Raw genomic sequence first — 24,061 nt, 5'->3', positions numbered from 1 at the left:
GGAAAGCCGCTGCCTCCGTCAGCCCGGCGTACGTGCCGTTGATGAGAGTAAAAATGGCTCTTAGTCTAAACAGCTCAGTTGGGCGTCACCGTCTCAACCTCTGCAGACTATTGAATGGGCCGTCGGACAGAGGAGGTATTCTGGGCTGATCAATGAGACTCTTGGCTGATGTATTTGCAGCGGAGTGCAGTGTAGCCTTTCTAAGCACGATGCTCAGTCTGACAGCATGACTATCAGTGTTACTACTGACCTCCCATCCCCACACACACACACTCCCACTGTATCACACACACATACTCCCACTGGATCCCTCCATTTACAGTTATTTGGAAAAAGATAAGCGTCTGAGTGCTACCTCAGCAATGGTGTTTGTAGGAAAATCACTCTCTGATAGCTCCATCCCCTCCAGGGACATAACAGGCATTTTGAAATGTTTCAAACAAACCTCGCAAGCACATCGTCACTGTCGAAAAGCAAAATATGCCAAACATTTGAATCCTCCAAAATGCACAAGGCACGGCTGTGTATCAAGTCCCCGCTGGTGGAATTAAGGAGGGGAATAATCATCAGACAAGCCGAGCTGACAGAAGTGATTTCTGAACAGTCTGAGGCATGACTCATATTCAGACGTGTGCTGTTGACAGAGCTCTCACAACCACCATTTAGAGAAAATACTCCTGTCTTCTTATTGTCGCTAATTTGGTCATCATCTTCTCCAGGAGATTATGCACACGGACGTGTGTGCGTCCGTCTGTCCGCTGCTAATCTCGCATACTGCTGGATCCATCGGCTCGATATGTTTTGGTGCTCATTCATGACTGTGTAAATTGTCCCTCTCGTGATTTGCACGCCGAGCTAAGACAGTAGCATGTTTGTACAACTAACGTAGCAGATGACAAAACTGAACCGAGCCCAAAATGTCTTCTCTTGGCGCAAGGAGGAGGAGGAGCTGGTGGTTAGCTCACAGCAGCCATGGTTAGCCAACCAGATCCAACAGCTGAGGGGCTAACGCAGCTAACCGATCATCGTGTCATTCAAAAGAGGCTCACCAATCTTTCCTGCTTGGATCTGAAGCCAGACATAACAAAAATGGATTTTAAGAAGAGGGTGATGATCTGTCACTGAAATTGCTTCCATTTTGTCTGGAGCCTATAATTGCATTCAGATGAAGAGGGTAAAGATATTTCTCCTCTGTTATGACTATCATCTTAGAAGTAAATAAGCACCAATCAGCTTCAAAGAAATCAATGACTCCCTCCTCTTATCTTCCCGTAATAATGTCCTGTTGACTCTGCAGCAGTTTGCAGAGACGTTGCAACACACTAAACTAACTCTAAAGGCAGTCTACCATCCTCTACATTAAAGTCACGAACTCCGAGGATTTGTGTTCGCCTATACTGTCTTCAGATCGCAGCTTCATTTGTTCAAGCACTTCCTGGAGACAGTGCAGCTGTCGGGGCAAGAATACATTACTTGGGGAAGCGTTAGGGAAGGCAGACAAAGAGCCACAGTTGGAGGAGCTTAAGTTGGAGGAATGGCACAAGGGAATGCATGTGGCTTCCCACACCTTACTGAGGACCCGGATCACAGTATGTACTTACTGGCCACGTCAAATAATGTGGAATAAAAAGTCAGCCATCGGGCGAGCTTAGTAGCCTGCCTAGATGTGTGACTATAGCCAATTGAGCTAACCTGAACTAGCTCACAACGGCGAACATATTCTCAGTTAGTAGTAAATCGATAATTGACACTGACGTCCTCATCTCTATCATCTTTTCACTGGACTAGGATTTAGTCTAATGTTACTTTGACACAAATTACACCAAGACAAAGTGTTTTTTTGGCAGCATGTATTAACCTTACATATTTATTATTAGCTACCTCGCAACCTGGGTCTGAAACTTTGGTCATGTGACATTTGGTCTGTATTTTAGCATGGTGTTTGCCTGCAGATGCGAATCTCCTCTTGAACTCTTCCTCAATGACCGTGGCCCCTTTCCATCGATGCTTACTGCGTTGATTTACATCTGGAATTCCCACATGACCGCCAATCGCTCCCGAAAGAGCGAAACAACATTGCGTGACTTCTTGGTCTGATGTTTTACATTTTTAAAGATGGAGCGGTGTGTACGTTCACACTGGCGTGTTTCAAGATACATTTAGACATTGTAATTGGTGATACTGACACTTGAGGAAATCTTCTAACTTTACAACTATAGTTCAAAGGAACATGTTTCATCTCCAGGTTTGTGGATACAGTCAAGGGCATGTGAAATATGTATAATCAGTCCAATTATTTTTACAAGTATAAGGTCAGTCCAATTACTCTTTTCCAATATAGTCTAGGCCTAGGTGCCGTGTCCTGTCTCTCAGCTGGTACTGCAGAACTGTGCGGACCTAATTATCACTGACGCTCTTATCAGCCTGTTGAGATCAAACTAAATCTAAAAGAGAGAAAAGGCGTGGATTTCATTGAGGTGTGAAATGGACGAGATTTAGCCAAATCCGAACAATTTGAATTGTGTCAGACACAATCGAGAAACTCGTCAGTGCCAAAAATCCTCATTGAGTCCTGAATCGTCTCACAACTGTGGGGAAGCTGTGGAGCGAATCGGTCCCAATCTGATTAGCATCTTGTGTGAATTCTTTTGCGTGTTTATGAAGAGATTACCTTCGACAAATTCATGGCTGCGGTCAAATCGTCGGAAAATAGAAGTCCTGAGTCTTTTCCTTGACCTCGATGGGAGACGTCATGAGGTCAGGGGAAAGATGTGAAGGAGAATTCATGAAGACTTTCACCAAAACAAAGGAAGGTGCCGCTTTAAATGTTGCTGCTGCAGGAAGTTCTGCGACGGCAAGATAGTCGACGAGATAGTACTTGTGTTTCAATGCTGCATACGCAGTAAAACCCACAGTGTTAAATATGCAGTGTCAAAGTCCAGTGACTCTTTCAGAGTTAGTTCAACAACAGCTTGAGTAAGATGCCGCCTAGTGTTAGAAATACTCTGAAAAGCCCCTCACCCTTCATCACCTTATTTCTGGGTGCTGAAAAAGCTCTGGGGGCGGGGCTGTTTCGGTGAGTTAACGCAATGCACTCCTGACCAAGTTATCTACACCTACGGTTATTTCACGATCTTTCTTTTTTACTTACATCCTGTGAGATCCTGTCCGATGGAGTTGGACAGGACGACCCAGCATGCAGTTCAGCAGTGTAACTTTATGAATGAAGTTCTTATCTCTGTTATGTATTGAGACTTTCATGCGTCATAAGATAAAACTGTGAGTGTTAGATATTTAACACTAAGAAAGAGTTAAATTATCAACACTAATGACAGTAGATGTTATCACTCTGCAGGGTTATTTGACCCTCTAGTGTCAACTCTGTACAGTGTTAATGAAAATTTGTATTATCACAGAAGAGTTCAAAGATCAATACTGATGAGAATGATGTTTACACTTTCAGAGATATTTAACCAGTAGTGTTAAATCTGATTAACACTAAACAGTGTTAGGTATTGTTAATTTGTACTCTATATAGAGTTGATTTAACTCTAAAATTTCAACTCTTGATCAAGAGTTAATTTAACATCGACTCCGAGTGGGACCAAATAGACTCGGCAATAGTGTTAAATTTAACTCTTTAAGTGCTACTTTAACACTGCAAAATTGACTGTGTAGGTATCCTATGCAGCATTGAAACACAAGTAGATTCAGAGAATCAACCCATTTTATCAGGACCGCGCCTTCGATACATCGGATTTCCGAACCTCCCTAAGCAAACAAATACGATTTAACAACAGCCCATGTATGAGCAAAAAAACCCAATCACGTTAATGCAGCATGTGTTGGCCCCAACTCGTCTCTTTGGAGACGTTGAGGCTGCCCTGATCAAATGTCATCTCTCCTCATGTAACCGCAGGGCCCCTCTCATCCTTTTTGAAGCAATCTCGGCGAAAGAATAGACGGAAGAGGAATATTATACAACCACATCAGAGAGAGGATGACTTGCTATTTCCTCTCGAGACGCAGCCAATCTCTGGGATGCCATTTCTACATTTTCTTATATACCGACACAGAGAAATAGCTATCAGTGCAGGGGCGGCGATGTTGTCGAGGTTGCGAGACTACGCAAAGGAACCGTGTGTGTGTGTGTGTGCCCAACTCTGCAACTTCAAACATCAACAGCTGTCTGGAAACTTTTGGCAAACGTCTCATCTCAGGCCCTTGTTTTCTTCCCGTCTTTTCCCTTTCTTCTTTTTTTTTTCGTCTCTGAAATGTATGTTGTGTCAAAAAAAAAAAGTAGCAAGAGGAGGTTTCATTCTTCTCGTTTAAAAGGAATCAATAGCTCTGTCTCTCCCCTTAACCGCTTCAAAGAATCAGTCTGCACTGATGCAATAATACACGAAGGTTGGAGGAACCATCTGTGTGTTATGGAGTTATTGTTTGAGAGCCTGTCGGAGAGTTTAAAATGAGAGTTGTGTATAAATTTGCGTGGGTGCGCCTTGAGGCTTATTGCATCTCCAGAATTGACTTCCCAGCCACCAGTCCTTCTTTCCCTGTGGGATTTGTGTTTCATCGCTGGGCAATTTTCACGTCGTTGGGTCATATGAAGCTTTGCGGTCCGGCGTTTCGACATTGCAACATTGACCGCGGGCCTTCATGAAAAAAATGGTGGCGTTTGGTGTCTTCGATATGACCTGTTTATCCCCAACGGTGGATGGGAGTGGCCTCCAATCCACTATCCCAAATCAATGGCCCCTTTGCAGAGAAAGCATCCCCAAATGATAAGCTCAACCACAAATACAGTCTCCCCCCGTCCCCACCACCTCGGACCAACACAGAGAAAAAGGGTGATGGGAAGGGTGTGAAAAAGGCAAATCAATAGGTTTTTCATTACTGCATTGATTCACAAGTCTTTCCAGATTATTTCCCCGGCAGATCCGCGGACAAAGGAAAGTGTGTTTCTTTATTTATTTATTTTTTGGCCCGTACTTCTTCAAACCAAATTACCAGCCGGCTCATGTGAATGGAAATAATAATCGAGGGGCGTCCCGCGATGTTTCGTTTCATCTCTTTGAATTCTCCCCACCTCCGGCGCAGCAGGTGGGATTGATTGGCCAGGTCGATGGCGCCAGAGCTAATTGGACAAAAGTAATAAATATTTAGACTCTTTTTATTTGGGAGGGGGGGCTGGAACACGAGTTCAACAGAGCATTTCCATCATTATTGTTATTCTAGCGAGAGCAGGGAGGCAGATTGCTTGATTAGACCGCGGTTGACTGAAGGTCAGAGAAATCCATACACAGGACAGGTTTTTTGTTTGCCGACAACTCCCAAGGCAGCGCTAATTTACTTTTAAGTCTGAGTTTTTCGATACAAGGTAAACAGTTACTGTTTGGGGAGAACTCAGATGTAGATTCTTCAGTCTGTCCATGTTCTCTCATTTAGAAACAGACGCACAAACACACACACATTTTCACCAATACGACGTGCTTACACATACATGCATATGGGAATATTGTCAGGCATGTACACAGCAACCAGTCCGGATATCTAACAGGTAGATAGGTTGTTTGCTAGTGGCTATCACCAAAAGATCAAAGGATTGGTGGTTGGTCAACGCTGTTTGATTCTGCATTCATATGCAGATAAGTTTATGGGGATTAAAGGTTTGGTTAAAATAGAACTACTAAGTTAGTGAAAGGTCATGGCCGTGGTTTAAAAAAATCCAACTGCAGTTGTTGGTAGGAGACGTGATATTATGGCAAAGGTCCGAGTGTTAAAGTCAAACTCTGCAAATCCCAACATTGCCCTTCAGGTTTCATTTTCAGCGCGACAACCTTTGCCTCTGAGAGAGGATGGTAATCCCTCACGTGATGTCAAGAGGTCAATTCAAGCATTCAACATATGAGGACCGTATTTTTTCTCATGCCAAAATTGCGACGTGGTCACCTTTTCGAGAAGTTTCGAGCTCTTCGGACTTCCCCCTAATTGAACTGTTGAAAGACGGGCTGTGCACATAGCATCTCTAAACGTATCGACGTTCTCTCTTTTCAGTCGAACGGCCTCCAGAAATGTATTCTAGGGCTCAATAAACACCTTTTCTCCCATCTTTTTCGCTCCGTCTCACCTCCCTATTAGCGCTTTCTGCACGAGGATTGGCTGAACTTGCCTCAACGGGAGCAGCAGGTGTTTGCTGGGAGAAGCGGTGACACATGGATGCGCCCTGTCAAGCTACTCATTAGAGGCTCTGCACCTCCTTTGTCTGCTCATTTAGAGGAGAGTGCACACGCACACAAATGCACACGCACAAAAGCAGCAGGTGGCCACTATCGGGTGGACAAATGGAAGCATTTTCCCCCCCTACAACTTTGGCAGTGCCGTGAATGACGCTCCCGCCTGTAAATGCGCTGATGATGAAGACAGAGTAAAAAGTGACAAGTGCGACAGTGGCACCAGGCGTACAGGAAGCTCTCCGGGGGGAAGACGTAGCATATGGTAGATGCTCTGCATGAGAGGGATGTTAATTGATGAGAATTAGTTCACAGTTAGTACACACGCAGGATACGCAGCGAGGATGCACGAGCTGCATGTCTGATTCTTGGGACACTCCGAGTGAGATGTCAGCGTTTCCGATTTCTGGAAGCCCCGGGAGCTTGATTGGAAAAGTAAAGTTGCAACTCTTTGAGACAGCACACGTAGGAATAGTTAGGTGCGTTAAAAGGGGCTGGAAGGGAACCTGTTGGACCAATGGATGGTGCAGAGTCAGACAGACCAGAGCGACTGAAGCATACTGCTTCATATATTTTGTATTTCAAATTGAAGTAATCCCCTTCCGGCATTTGATGCGCTGTGTCTCGGTGGAGCCCCTGCTGCTTTCTTGGCTGCTCCTTCAACACCCAGAATAGAAATAAAGCCGTAACGTTAAAGGCACGTTGAAATGATGTTAAATTTACAACAAAGACGGAGTCACGCTTCATGACATTGTCTTGTGTAGTTGCGGCGTCTTGCTATTAAACTATTTGAATGACTGAATCATGTATTTTCCAGGGTGGTGATGGAATTACACTCTAACCTAGCATGGGGTGGTGTCGATTTAGACTCATTTAAGCTTTAATCTTCCTGTAGTTTGACTGTGTGTTAGCTTTTTCCCCCAATATATCGCAAATGTATGACAAAAAGGATAGGAAAATCATGTCTTTTAATTACTTCATCAAGGCACACTAGCATTTGACTATTGCATTTCCACAAAGTTCAGGGACTTCCAAGAGACACATTTTAAAAAAGAATGGCCGACGTGGATGCAGTTGATGCTGCGATATCCTTTTAGTTTTGGTTGAGTAGTCCGGTACTCCTTTGGGTCTTGGTCATTCAGACTGCTTTCACATTCCTTAAAATGCGCTCGGCTCAATCTTCCATCAGCTATCTCTCCCCCCGACACGACTCCCCTCTCATCTCTCACAACATGGCTCACCCCCCCCCCCCCCCCCTGTTTGTCGGCCATTTTAGAAATCCTTCCTCCTCTTCCTCTCAGCTGTCTCCTGCCCAGCTTCTGCGAGGCTCCAGTGCTGCACTGTTGATAATAAACACAGGGAGAGAAGAAAGGAGAAGAGAAAAGAAAGAAACTAAAACGCCAACTTTCCTCTTCTCTCCACCGTCTACAATTTGCGCTCTCCCTCCTCGTTTCCATACCCCGCTGTCTTTCTTCACCCTCTCCATTCTGCCTCCCTCATCTGGCACACCACCTCCTTGCCGTGCTGTGATAATTAGTCGGTGCTAAAATAATACAGCCCCGAGAAAACAACACGGGCTGAGCAGAGGGCTTAGCTCCGCTGGGAGGGTAGGAGGAGGATGAGGGTGGAGAGAGAGAGAGAGAGAGAGGGAGGGAGGGAGGGAGGGAGGGAGAAGAGTTGTGTGTGTCAGCCGATTTCAAATGGCTACCAGCGGATTGTTAGATAATGAAAGTGTCGGGTAGCCGAGTGAGTGAGTGAGTGTGAGCGCAATGAGACGGCATGTGTCCATTCTTCATCACCGGCCTTTTTCTCTCTCTCTCTCTCTCTCTCTCCTGTGTCTGACTGAGACTGTGTGTGGGCCCGTTGCCATGCATGTCGTCTGGAGGCCTTTCCGGCCCGGCAGTCAGTCTGGACAAGCACACCTGGCTACCGATGTGTAGCGCATAGAAGATACATAAAACAAGGGCATGTGTGCGTGCAGGTACACTACGAAGGACTACGGCAGGGGCCAAATAGGAAGTCCAGGGTCCAGACCCTGGACACTACAATCAATAGAAAATTGAGACTCGTTCATTGGTCCAGGAAACACATCGACCAATTGCACGCATTGTGAGTCACCTCACGTGATGCCATCATCAAAAATGGGTACATAAGCCTTCCATGTGTGTTGTTCCCATGGACGGTTGTAAGCCAGTATGTCCTCATATGTGAAGAGACCGTGACGATTATTAGAAGTGTCAATGTGAGGCGCCACTACGAGACAAAAACAGCCCACCTCCTCTCTTGTTAATGTACCCACTCGCATCCGAGGAAGGCACAGAAAGATAAACAATCTAATCGTATGAATCCACTGCCGAACAACGCTGGTACACAAAAGGGAATGAGGCAGAAACGAGTGGTTTCAATAACCTCAGATAACTTCCCCGCACACAAGTTCCTCTTATTAGAAGATGACAGGAATATTATAATGTGGCTTTCTTGGGCGACATCTCACCTGAATTAACTGAAGTAGAAGTAGCAGGGCACGGGCAAATCTGTTAAATGCATATTTAAAAAATTAAGTACTTTGTCAAAAGCGTTACGTAGCCTAATTATTCATATTTATCCTTAAATGCATCCCTTACTATACATGAAATGAGAGAAGAACATATATTAGTGTATATAGTATATACAGTTCAATTCGAAAACTCACATTGTTGAGTTATTTAATTCAAAGTGCAGTATGTTTTCTACTTACAGATGTTGATACAACTGCTCAGCTGCTTCACTGTATATGGCAAAAAATGAACCGCACACTCGGGTACATATATGATTCTGCAGCCAATCAACTGCACATTTTTATTTCATAACTTTAAATTTAGCGAGAGAAAGTTGCCTGTGGCCTCTCAAAAGTTAGGCTGAACTCTTCTTTGTGTCATGTTCTTGAAAATGGAAAATTGTTGTTTTGTTTGTTGGAAACGGTCAATACGCCACTCCAAGATGTCACATTGGTCTCCAACCAGAGAGGGCACTTCAACAGGGTTCAAAAAGTAAAGTAAAACTAAGCTCGACAGACTCTTGTTCATCTGGAAAAAAACTAAACGAATGCTTGAATGATGACAAGGCAATGAAAAGTGAGGCGAGTGAGATCGCTCAGAAAGCAAAACGGCGTGTACAGCGACGCAAACGCGTCAGTCAGGAGCGTGAGGTAATTGGGCTCTTTTGGACACAATGTGGCATTTTAGTTCTGGTCAAGTTCACGCTGACTTCTTTCAAACGAAACAAGAGGATCAAACCCGACGTTACACAGACTGACACGTTGGACTATTGTCATCCTGCGTCTTCAGGACCACGAGGGGGAAACACATTGCTGAAACTGACAGAAGTTAATGCAGCTTTTAACAGCTTTTAATCGGGGGAGCTCCTGCGCTGACTGGCATAGTGTTGATTAATATTGATTAATTATCAGATCGCCTCTTGAACAGATTTTGCGATAGGCAGATGGATCATTTTGTTGTAGTTTAGCTTCTGAAATCCTGTTGAATCACACGCACAAAATTGCCGCTTATTTTGCGTTTACACAAACAAACCAGAGTCCCACCCCCGTTTCCAGGGGATGTTTGTTTGGTTGTTTGGTCTGCATCGGGGTTTGATGCGTAGCTTTCAAACCAGCCGCGACAAACCATGCTAAACAGTTCAGGTGCGACAGCATCCTGTCTCCTCATATATCTACGAACACATGCGTGGGTATCTACTCATACAGCCTGTGTTTACATGCATTTAGCCTCCAGGGAAGACTTGACAGTCCACAGGGTTGAGAGTGGTTCACTGCGGCTTCATTAAGCTATGCTAATCGATGCTAACGCCCGCCACCACCGGGCTTAGTGGAGCCGGGCCAAAAAAATCCAAACTCCTGTGTTTGAAACACGAAATCAGGCAGATGCATCTTTTAGGCTGGAACTGCAAAAAAAAAATACTGTTGAGGCAAAATTGCTTTGACTGGCAGATCTGAGGAATTCCCTTTGTTGATGTGGAGGGCTGCTGGTTATCCTGACAGCACAGACAACACAAAGTTTGTCAGTTTGCCTCAGTTTGAATGCAACGCAACTGAGGGCGAGCGAAGCGGCAGGGGGGGCCGTGACAGCTGGCTCGGTGCTAGCTGCTAAGCTAAAGCTACGTGTTACTACATGACATATAACTCATTATTACCCAGATGCAGTTACTGGCTTTCACATGCATTTAAAATGGAATATTCAGGCTTTTCAGTGAAATATGAAGGGAACTTTTCGCGGACGATAGAACTTCATGTTTTAAATACAATTCTCAATCATAAAGGGAGAAAAAATGACACCCTGCAGACTCCTTTGACAAACCAATCCATGTTTAATGCTATCAGCCAATTAAACGGGCGGTATCAGTGTCGATCGGGACCGTTCTAATGTACGTAAGTCAGATAACCGGTCTCCTGGGTGAAAGTCCAGCAATATAATACATATTTTTATATGAAATCTGACAGCTTTTGCTCGTCAGCTTTCCACTTCTCTGCTTTTTTTCTTCTGAGCATGTTCTTCATATGCATTTAAGAATATACCACACATCTTTCTGTTGTACCTCCACAATAACCCCCTCTCTCCATCCTCTGTGTTCTTTTCTTCTTTCTTTTTTTTGCAGCTGGGACAACATACATCTTTGGGAGAGGCGGAGCCCTCATCACATACACCTGGCCACCCAATGACCGGCCGAGCACACGGGCAGACCGGCTGGCGGTGGGCTTCAGCACGCAGCTGAAGGAGGCCGTTCTGGTCAGGGTGGAGAGCGCCAAGGGACTGGGAGACTACCTGGAGCTGCACATAGTAAGATACCACCGCGGGGATATCGAATGGGAGGGGGGGGGGGGGGGGTGATGGCGAGATGAAAAGTGAAAGTACCCCAAGATAAACTCTTGGGGAAACCCAGAAAGTGTGATGATGCCACGGGACTATGAGAGGACTATTTAGACCAGACACTGGAAGATGAGAGAGAGGAGGAAGAGAATGAGTGAAATAATGAATGGAGGCTTGGAGAAGAGGAAGTAACAGTGTAAAAAATTGGACCGCAGCAAAGGACAGGACATCTTAAGAGGGAGGCGGAAGAAGAGGAGAGGAACTGAGGGTCATTGGTGCAGAATGAGTACAGTAAACGGCACTTTGGAGTTGATTTTTGTTCACGATATGACTCTGTACTTGGTTAGAAAAACAATAAATATTGACATGTTGGCATATTGGGCAGGTAAAAGGTAGAAGCTTGTTAGTATAGTTTAAACTTGTGGGGCTTTGGGCTTGTAACATAGGTTTCTAGTAGTTTCTTAAGTCTAATTAATTAAAACCTAGAATGAACTTAGTGAGTACACCTTGCTGGGAATGATGCTCCCAACTATGACAAAAGTTTAAAAACTAAGAGAAATGTGAATACGCTCTCAAATGATGCATTTGTGATGAGCTTTTATTCCAGCTGGGTTCACTCCTGCTTGATCCATGAAAGAATATAGTTCAATCTTAATTGTCCTCAAAAAGGACATTTATTTCGTTGGTCTCTGTTAGAGGCTCCGTGTTGTAGTCCAGAAAAGCACTAATCACCCACATCACTTCTTTTTATCTCCTGTCAGACCCGTTATTGGCCTCATCTCTGCTTGTGTTGCGTTCATGTGTTCGGCTTAAAGGTCATTTAAAAAGCCCTCTAATGATAACTTTAAATATCAATTAAGTGACAGCAGGCATTTAAAAATGCATTAACACTGGCTCTAATTGTCTCGTTGACCCCGCGCTTATTCCTCCCAATAATACACTGAAAGCTCACTTAATCACCAACCAAATCCACACCTGGTGACTCTGATCCACTCATCACGTTGTGCGCATCCCGCAGTTAAACATTGTGCGACGTCCGCTTCACAGCTTAACAACTTGTTTTACTGTAACAGCTGCAATGTCCTGCAGTCGCTTTACACTCTCTTAAAGAACACGCTGATAGGAAACAATCAGTGTTAGCCACGCGTACAGTATCTGTGTGTGTGTGTGCGTGTGCGGGATGTATGTGTGTGTGTGTTCACACCACTTAGTGACCCCAATTTGTTTGGGCCGCCCGTGTCTAGGAGCAACAGGAACATTGTTGACCCCGGGTCACTTCTCATTCAGTGATCAGTATGCTGAGAGGGTGAGGTGGGGGGGAGGTGTGTGTGTGTGTGTGTGTGTGTGTGTGTGTGTGTGTGTGTGTGTGTGTGTGTGTGTGTGTGTGTGTGTGTGTGTGTGTGTAGGGAGTGGGGGGGAAATCAGCTTAGGTCAAGGCCAATTTGAATGCTCTTAACATCAGAGATGATGAATAATGATAATAACAGGAGGGATGAAAGATTGCTGTTGTTAATGCAGTGGACACAACAAATGATGCTCGGGGTTGAAGTGATGATGGAGCAGAGTTGAACCGCAGCAACTTTACAGGGTCATTGCATCAATTTTCTCGCACTATTTCTGTCGGTTTCTAACGTTGGGTCGTTTGGAGAGAGTCGCGTATGACTCAACCAACAGTCATACTAATATAAATAGTACGTGATGGAATAACGAAAGCCAAAATGTGGCGTTCTTCACCTTTAGTGTGTCTGTCTCCATGCAGTTTGCCCAGGTTTTCTTCAGCCATTCAAATACAACAGATTGAATGGGATTTTAATTGCGGTACTTCCGACTTGTCTTCCCAGAATGTCTGTCCTAATTACTGAACATAATCCACAGGCCTCACTGCGACTGGATCTACTTTTCAACCGAAATAAATAGTCCCTGTTAACACTGTTGACAGTGTGTTCTCTGGATTATCCTTAATAACCAGAGGCTGTTTCTGTGATTAGGTCTGTTGAATTTTAAATGTCATTTCAATGCTTTGCGAGCGCCACAATTCAATTAAATTTTCCTCCATTGTATTCACATGGCTTTTATGTTATTTGGGTGAACTGAATCTTTACCCAAGATTCAACTTTTTGAACTGAGTTTGAGATGAGTTGCTGCATTAAGTTCTTTCTTCTAACCTGAATGAGTGTGAGTGGCTCCTGGCTGTTTATCTCTGGCCGTCCCTCACCATCACTCAACAGTCATTATTTTGCCTGCTCTTCTCTCGACTGCATATTCTCCGTCTGACTACTGTGTCTTTCATTTGCTCCCTCATTCCCCCTTGTCTGGCTCGCTCATTCTCTTTCTCTCCCGCACACACACACACACACACACACACACACACACACACACACACCAGTGCCTCCGACACACCTGCCCTGCTCCTCTGCTCCCAATGCAATTACATTTCATTTGCCGCCGCTGCTCCCGAGTCGCTCCCCCTAAATGACTCGGCTCAGCCCGTGGTGGGTGTTTGGGTCCCGTTAATTATGCCCGTCTCTCTTTGAGGGGAGAAGTACAGGCAAATTAGACCTGAGAACCCAGGAGCTACGGCCCCGTGTCATCCCAGCTGATGCGGGCCCTCACAGACCCAATCAAAGTACAAAATAGCTCCGCGTTAAAGCGCTGATGGTGGCCCTCAGGTCCAATACCTGGGGCCTTATTCATTAGCTTTGACTAGTGCTTCGAAAAATAGCAATTCAATCTTCATTCCAGGTTCGCTGGATTTTGTGTTGCTTTGTGTTTTTATTTCAATTTCCTGGCCCTCTGCATGTTGAGAACAGACCATCAACGATGCAGTTGATTAGATGTTTAAGTTAATGGCCTTTCTTAGCCAAGTCGGTGGCCCAAAGACTGATTACCGGCGTTTACTGTCATGACAGGATATAACACAACGTGATGGATGCAGTCTCTGTCTGTCTAACTAGAAATACTGGCACTGGTGGGCACGGCTGATAATAAAACGCCACCAGGTTGTGATGGAGCATGATTCCTTATCTCTCAGGAACCACCCGTCTCTTCATACACCCATCTGCCCTTACATGCCCTCCACCTCTTGCGTGTCCCGCCCTATTACTGTCTATTTACCTGACAGAGATCACTCACTCCCTTCTTCTTGACATGCTGTCATCGGGCCCCGGGGCGGGAGATGTTAAGTCGATGTCACGGGATGCCTAATACCGACTGTGCTGACTGTGGCTGCTTTAATAAGGACATGGCGTATCCTCACAAGGCCTTGTTTCTTTTGCACTTCCCTAATTATTAACTGTGGGTGTGTCTGAAAGTGCGGCAAACTTTCTCGTTGACATTTTCAGAGTTGTAGATGAAAAAGCTTTGCGATTCATTATCCGGAAAATGCCATGGGAATGAGTCATCGCCGAGCGGAGCAAACATGGCTGTGCGTTCTGCTGTTGCAGTGCAGTATATTGCCCATATGTCTGTAAAGATTCTCTGTCATCCACGTCAGGGCACTTAAAGAGGTAGTTCACCAACAAACAAAACAGCGGGGGTTGCTGCCTGGTCATTGAGGACGTTTGCTGTTCATGCAGCAGACTTCATCAGCTCCACTGACTGGTGGGGAGTCCCCTCTGTATTTAATCAACCAGAGAAGTTAAATACCTCAGAACTCCCCAAGAGTCGGCCGAGCTAATTGAGTCTCTTGGATGAATGCTGAAGCATTTCAAGAATACTCGACAAAGTCCAGTCGCCTTTCCCATCCTGCACAGATGGTAGCTCAAGTTGTAACCTCTTAACCCCTCAATTGAATGCATACACTGGGGGTTACAACTAGTTTGGGGTTTGAATTTGCAAATCACTTTGCAACTTGTGCTTTTTTTTCTCCCTCAAACTGCTACTAGACTGTCGAGTGATGTCGATGCTGCCGCTGCATTTACTTTGTGGCACTCTTGAGACTCTTTGCTGTTCTAGTCATAGATTTTAAATGTTTAGAACGGCAAAGGTCTAGTTCAGGTCTTTCAACCATACCTAGGCCTTTGTCAGCAAATGGACCTTGTGCAGGTGTCATCAACAGAGTGCATAACCTTGATAAAGGAAGTTGCAAAGATCGTCTCCCCTAGGATGGTCTTCTTGATCTTTCTCAACTACGTACCCTTTGTCCGAGACTTAACTTCTTACCATTCAATGCAGGAACAGATCAAAGTATCCTCATGCAACAGTTCATATGATATCTTACAAAAGGTATTCATTCTTCATGTCTTCTACTACAAATGTACAGCAACAAGAGAGATCGTCTGTCCGAAGCCTAATCAGTGCAGAACCTGTTTAGGCAAAACTCTGTGGTTAGATTAAGAAAAGGATTGTGGATTAGTTTTGAGATGAGATTTAGTGAGTTAACATGCTAGTGTGGCGTTAGTTGAGGACGTAAATTATGTAACAAAAGTAAGGTCAAATAAGTCAGCGTTGATTTAAGCTTTCTTTTGTTAAACTCCTGTGTTTGCTCGACCTATACTGACCTCCCTATATAGACTCAGTCATCTATATGTTAACTGTCTCCCAATTATGTATGTTATGTACAAATCACAGCTTATTACTTTCCTTAGGTACTACAAACGGTGAAGGAGAACAACAAGACCTGGTTTATGACGAGGTCCAATGTACTTTGGTCAACCAATGACACCAACAAAGGCCACAGGACCTTTTTAAAAGTTTTGCAAAGTAGTCATAGGACATGGAAGATATACATTTGGTTCCACCACTCACAACATGAATTACATTGGAACATATCACAAGTTTTATTAAGACATTGAGAATTCAATGTTTCCCCCTTGTTAGTCGACAGGATGTCCCAGAGCCTCGCCAATGCCTTTGACAGGATGTCAGATCAACAGAAGTAAAAAAAATAAAAAAAATGGCCATTTGGGAGAGCAGGACATCATTTTTGGCAATCTTGATGACATTTCCACCATAGGGCCTGGGGTGTGAGGCTCTGGGAATGAAGGGTACCGACAGATATGGAAGTAGGCTGATAGCTAAATCTTCCATCTGTGGCTGCTGGGAAAAGCCGATGTCCTTGCAAGACCTTGGAGGCCAAAATGAACCGGCTATAGTTTATATAAAAAAGCCCAAAGCATTATTTTTTCTTTATCACAAACCTACTATGATTTTTTAAATTTTTTTTAAAGATTAACCATATCAAATGATTATATTAAAATCATGCATTCCCTCACTTTTGGGCACAACATGTGCTGATATTCTCCAGGAAGTGCAGTTTTGATTGTAGGTGAGCCCAGTTTAAATAACTTGCTGCACCAGAACCCGGGTCCAGGTGTAGGAATTGAAATACCTCCCACTGATATATGTTAGCAGTAGTTATAGGAACAGGTGAGCTTTCAGTCCTCCATACTAGGCGTGAAAGCTGCAGCGGTCTGGCGTTTTCCCGCTCAAATACGTCACTGTAAACAAAAGTACATTTAGTTTGGTGCTGACTTGACTTGTCTGGGTTTGTCCATTTCTTTCCTGTTCTCAAACATTTAGCAATTTGGAGAAGAAGAAAAAAAGCGGTGCATGCCAATAGTGCTGCCTTTCATTTGAGTTTGGCTAGAACATCTCGCCTTACTCCAGCTTCCCCCACCCCCGCTGTGATCAACAAATGCAGTGAGGTAAACTTAAGCTTGATAGATCATCTGGGATTTAGCTTCCCTTGTCCAAAAAGGGTTTGTTGACGACAATATGGTGGAAATGGATTGTCTCGAGAGGGGCCCTCACAAAGTTTCTCAGCTAATCTTTAGCTGTACGACTCATCAGGTATTAAGAGAAATTAGCATTCAGGTTCTTAAAATCGGAGCCATTCCTCGCTGTTCGAGTGAACGTGAGTGAGCAGATATGTGGCAATAAAGGCACGAAGCAGAGCAGCAAATTGGGGTTGTTAGTTATGCACAGAGAGATGAGTCGTGAATGAAGAAAGGAGCAAATACCAGAGACATTCCCTTCACGGGCTACTCATAAACTTTCTAAATGGCCTGGCAGATGGCTGAATAAAGTCGTAGCGGCTTAGCCTTTCAGACTAGAACTCGCACTGCCTTTTTCTTTTTGGAGTGCACTTCTTTCCAGGTGTCTGTTTGTATTTATTGCTGTTCTTACAGCACCGCTCACATTTGACAGTCATTACATTTACAGCTGGCAAGTTGTCGCACTAACTGCTCTGTGGGAAGCGTCTCATCTGCAGTTAGGGGGCCGCTGCAGCCGAGCACCTCCATCACTGCCTGTCCGGTCTCGGCTCATAGCATTAAATAAGGGCCGCCTCTTGATTACCTGCTGGGGAGCCATCCCTCACCACAGCTGTCTAGTTTGAGCCGGGCGGAGACGGAGGGAGGGAGGGGAAGTGGCGGGTTAGCAAAAGGGACATGACTATACTTCCTCCTTTTGACCCCCACCCTTCTCCTTGCATGCGACACATGCTGATCGCGGGAGGAATCGAGAGCAGAGACGTTTTTACCGTCGGCCTCGCCGAAGTCGAGATGCGAAGAGCAGCGTCGACCTTCATCAGCATTTCTCTTTCCTCACAGTGCCGGCTAATGAGAGGGTCCTCTTTACTTTTCCACCACGCTTTTTTTTTTTTTACCTTCATTTTCCCCTCCATTTCCTGACGGCCACAGGTTAGCCGTTCAAATGGGGTTCGAGCCGGCGAATTTGCTTGATTGTGGGTTGAAAAATGCGATCTGACGCGCGACAGAGAGAAGAGGAGCGTCGAGGATGGAGAGAGTTTTGCAAGAGTGCAGTGGGGGAAGCGAGAGATGCTGGCGTCAGATAAAGGCAGATGGTGATGCGGATAAAACTGTCAGGGAGAGGCAGAGGCTTTTATCCTCTACACCCTGCCCCCGGTAACACACACACACACACACACACACACACACACACGGTACGCCTTTACTCCTAACTAGCTGTCAGTCGCACACAGAGTCATGCGCTGCTCTCAGGTTCCAGCGAGCTGCCAGAGTTGCACACAGACACATTTGCAAGGACACCTTCACATTCACTTCCAAGACATGTATGATTACCCCGAGTACACTGTAATGCATGCAGACAATTTACAAGGGCAGCCTCACACATTTAGATTGTGCTATTTCCTTATTTAGAACTCCTTTCCCCGCACACACACACACACACTTCCTTTCTTAAATGGGTGCCACTTCTCCCGCCTACCCTCCTTCATCTTGTCACAGGGGAAGAAGCCAAACATGCAGGAAGGGACAGAGGGACGGAGCGTGGCGAACAATTGAGGGAGAAAGCGAAGGCGTGGCGTTGATGAATGCAGCTGCCTCGCAAAAGGGGAGTGTGGGCCGCCGTCGGTAATGAGATCGGGGTCCTGGTGGGTTTGGCGGGGGCCCCGCTTTCCTCAGCCTGGCGGGAGCCTGACAGCGTATCGATTAATCCTTCCCCTTTTGCATCGCTAATTAATTGTCCCGGCGGGTGGAGGTTTCATCATGGGTGGCTAGTTTTGGGATCAGGAGCTTGGACCCGCCTATAAATCCCACCTCCTTCGTGCAAGGATAGGTGGTCCTCTTTCATAATCACAATCCGGCGATCGACTCTGGCGCAGGGCGGCACACAGCGTGGGGCTAACTGCCATCTGAGAGGCCTCACTCGGGGCACACATCCGTCTCTCTGGGTGTAAAGCGATGCCTCTGCTGGTGCCCGTCGGGTCTGTTGTCTTGATCTTCAGATAGTGTCGTGAGTCCGAGAAGTAACTCACTGTGCGCGTGTAGCATGGGGCTATTTATAGAAAAGGTGGGGGAGAAAATCAATACAGCATAGTATTGCGATATTTTGCGTAGCGATATTTTATCGATACACGGAAGCCAAGTATCGATCTTTTTTGTTATCAATACTAAAGGTTTGTGACAATTTTGTTGGCAAAGGTTTCCTGTGGGGACAATTTGCGGTTGAAAAATCTGGAACGAATCGCATTATATCGCAATACTCAATGTATGGCGATAATATCGTATTGGGACTTAAGTATAGTGACGATATTGTAACCTGTGGCGATTCCCAGCCCTAATTTATAGCAGTGTCGATTTACTCTTGAGAAAGCTGCAGTATAAATGTAGAGTAAAAAAATAGATGAGTCAATAGCAAACCTAATCATTTTGTTAAAAAAAGGAGCCGCTTTACTCCCTCTTGGTCGCTGTACTGGAAGCTCCCATTGTCTATATATCCTGTGAGAGCCGAGTGCTGGATGGGCTTTCTGGATCAATAAGCCATTAGGGTCCAGGAGCGCAGGCCTGTCTGTACGGTTTCAGCGCCGGCTTTAACAATCACCTGGACTACCCTGCCCCGATTCCTCCTCATCATCGCCTGCCGAGTCCTTCCCCTCCGCTCTTCCACCCTCTGTACGACAGCACGTCGTACAAGTTGTCCGCGCAAATCCTGCCATCGGCATTGTGACGCATTGCTCCGACAGCGCCGTCTTCTTATTTCGGATTTAACGTGCGGCGCTTTACGTCCGTCGTGGAGGTTTTGTTCATCTTGGAGATGAGGATTTAACTTGGTGAGCCTGTGTTCACTATAAAACTTCCCTAATCAGATACCTTCAGGAAACTGGAGTATATTTATATATAGAGAGAGAGAGAAAGAGAAAGCTTGTCCTCAACCGTCCAAATATTCAACATGAAAAGAGGATAGTTGCACTGCATTGGCAGGAAGAAGGAACGAGGGAGGGAAGGGCAGAGAGAAATAAAGAGCATGTCAGAATATAGGGAGGGAAAAAGTGTCTTCTTTGTCTTTCGTGAGGAACCCCCGAGGAGGGGAACACTGTGAGGTCCTCTCCAAATGTCACCGCTGCACATCTCGCCTTCAGCTGCACTTCACTCCCCCCCCCCACCCTCCCGCTGCAGTGAGCATCGGGCCGGCGCCGACGGGTCGACTCATCTATTGAACGCCGACACCGACTGCTCATTAGACATCACGCTTTCATTTGCATCCTGATTCATCCGCACCTCCTTCTGTCCCGCTATCGATTCGCCGTGACTAATAGTCGTTTTCTTTTTGAGCGCTCGCAGGTGTCGGCGGCGCTCTGAGCGGTCTCATTAAAAAGTATTCTCTCCCGTGATTAACCGGTAACGCTGACACATGCGTAGACTCCAGGGCGGACTCGTCATTTATAAACAAAACGCCAACGGCGCTCGTATGCAAACCCACCATTTTACCGCTTTGCACACCGCCGTGGCTTCGGGCCGCGTGTTTTATAATTGGAGTGTCTTTAAAAGCTTCCCGTTAGCATTTTATCTAATACTTTTTGGACTTTGGCTGACCCCTTTATGTCTCCTCCGCCCTTTGATTCATCACCGCATCCATAATTTATTATTGCCCTTTCCGCGAAAGTTTGCCTATTGACTTTCTGTACTGTTTTAATAAAGCGTATGTCTTCTATTGATTGTAAAACCACTGTGAGTCCATGCCCCCCGCTCCCCCAGCCCCCTTTAATATATCAATAGACCACCATCCTACGTCCCCTTTGGCCCACAAAAGCATGATTGTTGCTTTGAAAATCCAGGTAGACTCTCCAGAAATCTGCTTTATTTCCCTCCCCCCTGCCTTAAAATGGTAATCAGCCCAAATGCTGTCACCGAATGGTACCTTGCTCTTATCTCAGCGTACCTTTTGACTACCTTGGGGAGTGTGTGTCTACCTCGGGGACAAAGGAGAGACTGGAAGTGGCACGGGACAGAAGGACAAATGGAAAGAGAAGCTGAACAGAGCCAGCGAGAGAGAGAGATGGACTACAAGAGAATGTCTCTGAGGCCGAGAGGGGAAAAAAAAAAAACTATGTTTACATCTGCTCATCCATGAAGAGCGAACATGACTATGTTCCCGGAGCCCTCGGTGATGTACTCAAAGGCAGCAATGATGAATGCATCCTTTCTCAGTCACCACTCTTAACTTTGGGAGTCCATCAACCATTCTGCTGTTGGCCGACCAGGGGGGGAAAAATAAAAAAAAAAAACGCTTCATTATTCAGCGCTTTTGTTGTTCTGGAAATGAACGCCATTAAGAATGAATGGAGAGGAGCCGTGAGCGATCTTTCAAAAGCAACCGGTGTTGAGCAAAGATAAGGACACCAAAGTCTAAGTTTTGAGGAATAAAAGAGCTCTTAATAAATGTCAAAGCCGGTGTTTAGCGGTGAGTTCAATTTCCACACAACGTCCCCTTTGGGGGAGGAAGAAAGAGGCAATCAGCGAGGCCAGGGAGGCGGCCATGACGCTTTTCCATGTAGAACGTTTGCCTTCAGTTCAGACTTGTTGCATCTTCAAGATTTCTCCTCTGTCAACCCTCCCGAACCTGCCGATGCGGATCCGCGTTTTAACAAAGTTTACGTTTTGTAAATATTCATATCTTCTCGATATTACATCCAAGAAATATGGTTCGACTTGTACCGGAAACAGTAGACTTCCTGCTTCCGTTGCCTTCCTGCCGCGTCTTCTCACGCAGCGAGTTAGGGGCATTGATGGTGGAAAAAAAAGGACTCGTCTCACGAAATCCTTCACTGTGATTTGTCAATTCGTAGTCGACATTTTGTGAAAAAACAGACCAATGAAAACTGAAGAAAATCCGTTTCTCTTGACACTTTTGCCTTATGACAATGGTGCCTCATTGGAGAGAGCTGAGATTGTTCTGACATTTTTCATGTAAAACGAAGGTTACGAATGTAACTACGGTTCTATGAATACTGGATGACCGCCAGAGCCAGTGTTTCACACTGGATGGGATGTGTCCAGTGAGAAACACCGCCTCTGGCGGTCAGTAAGGATGAAATAGAACATGGGTATGTATCTTATATGCAGGGCCCAGATGGTTAAAACCAGTGGAGAGAAAATGCCGTGACATGCATCGCGTGGGCGTGCTGGTGCTCGATGTGCGGAGGCCGGCAATATTTCCTCCGCTCGCCGTAACTCGAGCAGTTGGCCCGCTGCCAAGGACTTTCGGTTGCATGGAGAAGAAGAAAAGTTCAAGCTGAAGAGCGACGATGAGTATGGACGGCAGAGGAGGAGCCGAAGGGGATTGAAAAGTCACACAATTCTAGTTTATTGCTATAAAGGTATTTTACTCTTTGTAATGAATCGGTGTAATGAATTCTTGTTCTCATTGCGATCTGGGAATGCAGCAACATCAAAACAGCAAAGATGTAATTCAGCCAGTTACTTTATATGGAGGTAAAACTGACACAGGCACAAACAAAATGTTACAAGTCATGTGGGAGTTATCGGTATTATGCTGCTTTCACATGGTACCAGGCAAAATACAACAACAATAATGCATGAGAGATTTGAGATTGAAGATGTTTTTACTGTCATATGACAGACAACAGTTGTTCTATACAATGAAAAGCTTATTTTGCTCGGTCCTCCTAACACAGAATTACTATAAACCCAAGGCAAAAAACAAAGAAATCAAAAACGAGGCACAAAATATAAAAGATATAACAGCATTGCACAAAAACATAACAGTATTGCCACGATATGACAAAATATAAGAATAGTATTGCTCTGATTAATATGATCAAATATGTTACTAGTATTGCTCATTGTATCTTTATACACTATGCATTGCTACAACATTGCTACAATGTCCAAGCAGTCGTTCATAAAGCTTCATGAAGGTTTCTGTGGTGATCATTTTAAGAAGTGAAATTTACTGGCGTCTACTTTTTTTGTCAAGAATCACAGCTATAAAATGCAGCGTTCTCTTCATATTTTATTGCAAATTGAAACAGCTTTCTCCCGTGTGAAGGAGCTACTTAACATCTGGCGATACAATTCTGTCACAGCGGATGAAAATGTTTAAATATTTCATCTTTGTAATTGGCAATGTCACTGGGTTAAGTTGTCAGTATTTTTTCGCCGGCTTCCCCAAAATTATTTTCTCCACTAATATCAGGTGAGTCCATGTGAAGCAGCACCACTACACATTCAAGTTATAATTATGGACTTGGGATCTCAAGGGTACTCTGATAGCTCTGATATGTCCGGCCTGGTGATGAATTACAAGGAAGTGGAGAAAAAAAACCCCAACGTAAACCAAAATGAATGCCTTCTAGAGGCGTCAACGGTGAGTCCTTTCAATTTGAATGGCTACGGTACGATAGTGTCAGTACTCAGTCACACAACTGCTTGGAATTGTCCGATTGTGTGAAAGCTTGTAAGTCAGGGGTGTCAAACTCATTTTAGTGAAGGGGCCACATGCTGCCCATTTTGATCTCAAGTGGGCCGGACCAGTAAAATCACAGCGTAATAACGCATAAATAACCACGATATGTCTCTATGTTGAAATCATTGGTGAAGGTTTTTGGATGATAAACTCTATTTTAAGGTCTTTCAACAATTAACTAGAAAACACAAAGACCAAAAATTGCAGACATCAGCAGACTTCTTATCTGCCCGGGCTCTCCTCTGCAGATTCCCTCGCTTTCATGACGTAATCCATTTCTAACGACGTCCAACACAATCGTGACAGAGCTCACATTGACTAACAGTTTGGATAATTAAGTTTGGTAAACCCCAGTGGTCTGTTTTAAACCTGCTCGAGTTAGCTGATGATGCTATCATGAGCTATGATGATTAACTTGATTCCAACGTCATATTTACTTGTGGAAAAAGTGGCAAAGAAAAGAGTCTTTGCGATGGAATATTCCTTTGAGGGTAACGTCTTCTTATCTCTCACTTTTACCAACTTCTCTTTCCAATGTTTCCTCCTTCATGGGTGGAAGGAGCAGCTTCACCGGTAATGCGTTCCCTGACATGAGAGGCCGAGGTCATAGCTGACTGAGCAGCCAGAGAAGTGGACGGTCGCGTCCTCCTTCCTCCTTCACCGAGAGAAGAAATCCTGTTGTCAGCCGGCCGATATCCGACGCTTGTTGGGGGGCCCCCCGGGGTCAGGAGCAAAACCTGACGCGTGAGACCATCCTGTGGATGTTCCCTGCTGAAT

At 45.1% G+C, this 24,061-nt stretch overlaps 1 protein-coding gene across 10 annotated transcripts in view; it reads left to right on the top strand.

Annotated features, from left to right (window-relative positions):
• The window catches only part of nrxn2b (neurexin 2b), a 638,339-nt gene that overhangs the window by 526,986 nt on the left and 87,292 nt on the right, over window positions 1–24,061 (top strand). For all 10 annotated transcript variants that reach the window (XM_068587905.1, XM_068587904.1, XM_068587901.1 and 7 more), the window contains one exon: window positions 10,884–11,065. In XM_068587905.1, the coding sequence (XP_068444006.1) occupies window positions 10,884–11,065 (182 nt within the window). The remainder of the gene's footprint in view (window positions 1–10,883; window positions 11,066–24,061) is intronic.

Source organism: Clinocottus analis, unplaced genomic scaffold, assembly GCF_023055335.1.
Source record: "Clinocottus analis isolate CAN_PGR_092001 unplaced genomic scaffold, fCliAna1.0.p SCAF_21, whole genome shotgun sequence".
Lineage (NCBI taxonomy): Eukaryota > Metazoa > Chordata > Actinopteri > Perciformes > Cottidae > Clinocottus > Clinocottus analis.
The sequence above is the reverse complement of the archived record's forward strand: the minus strand, read 5'-3'. Positions and strand labels throughout refer to the sequence as shown.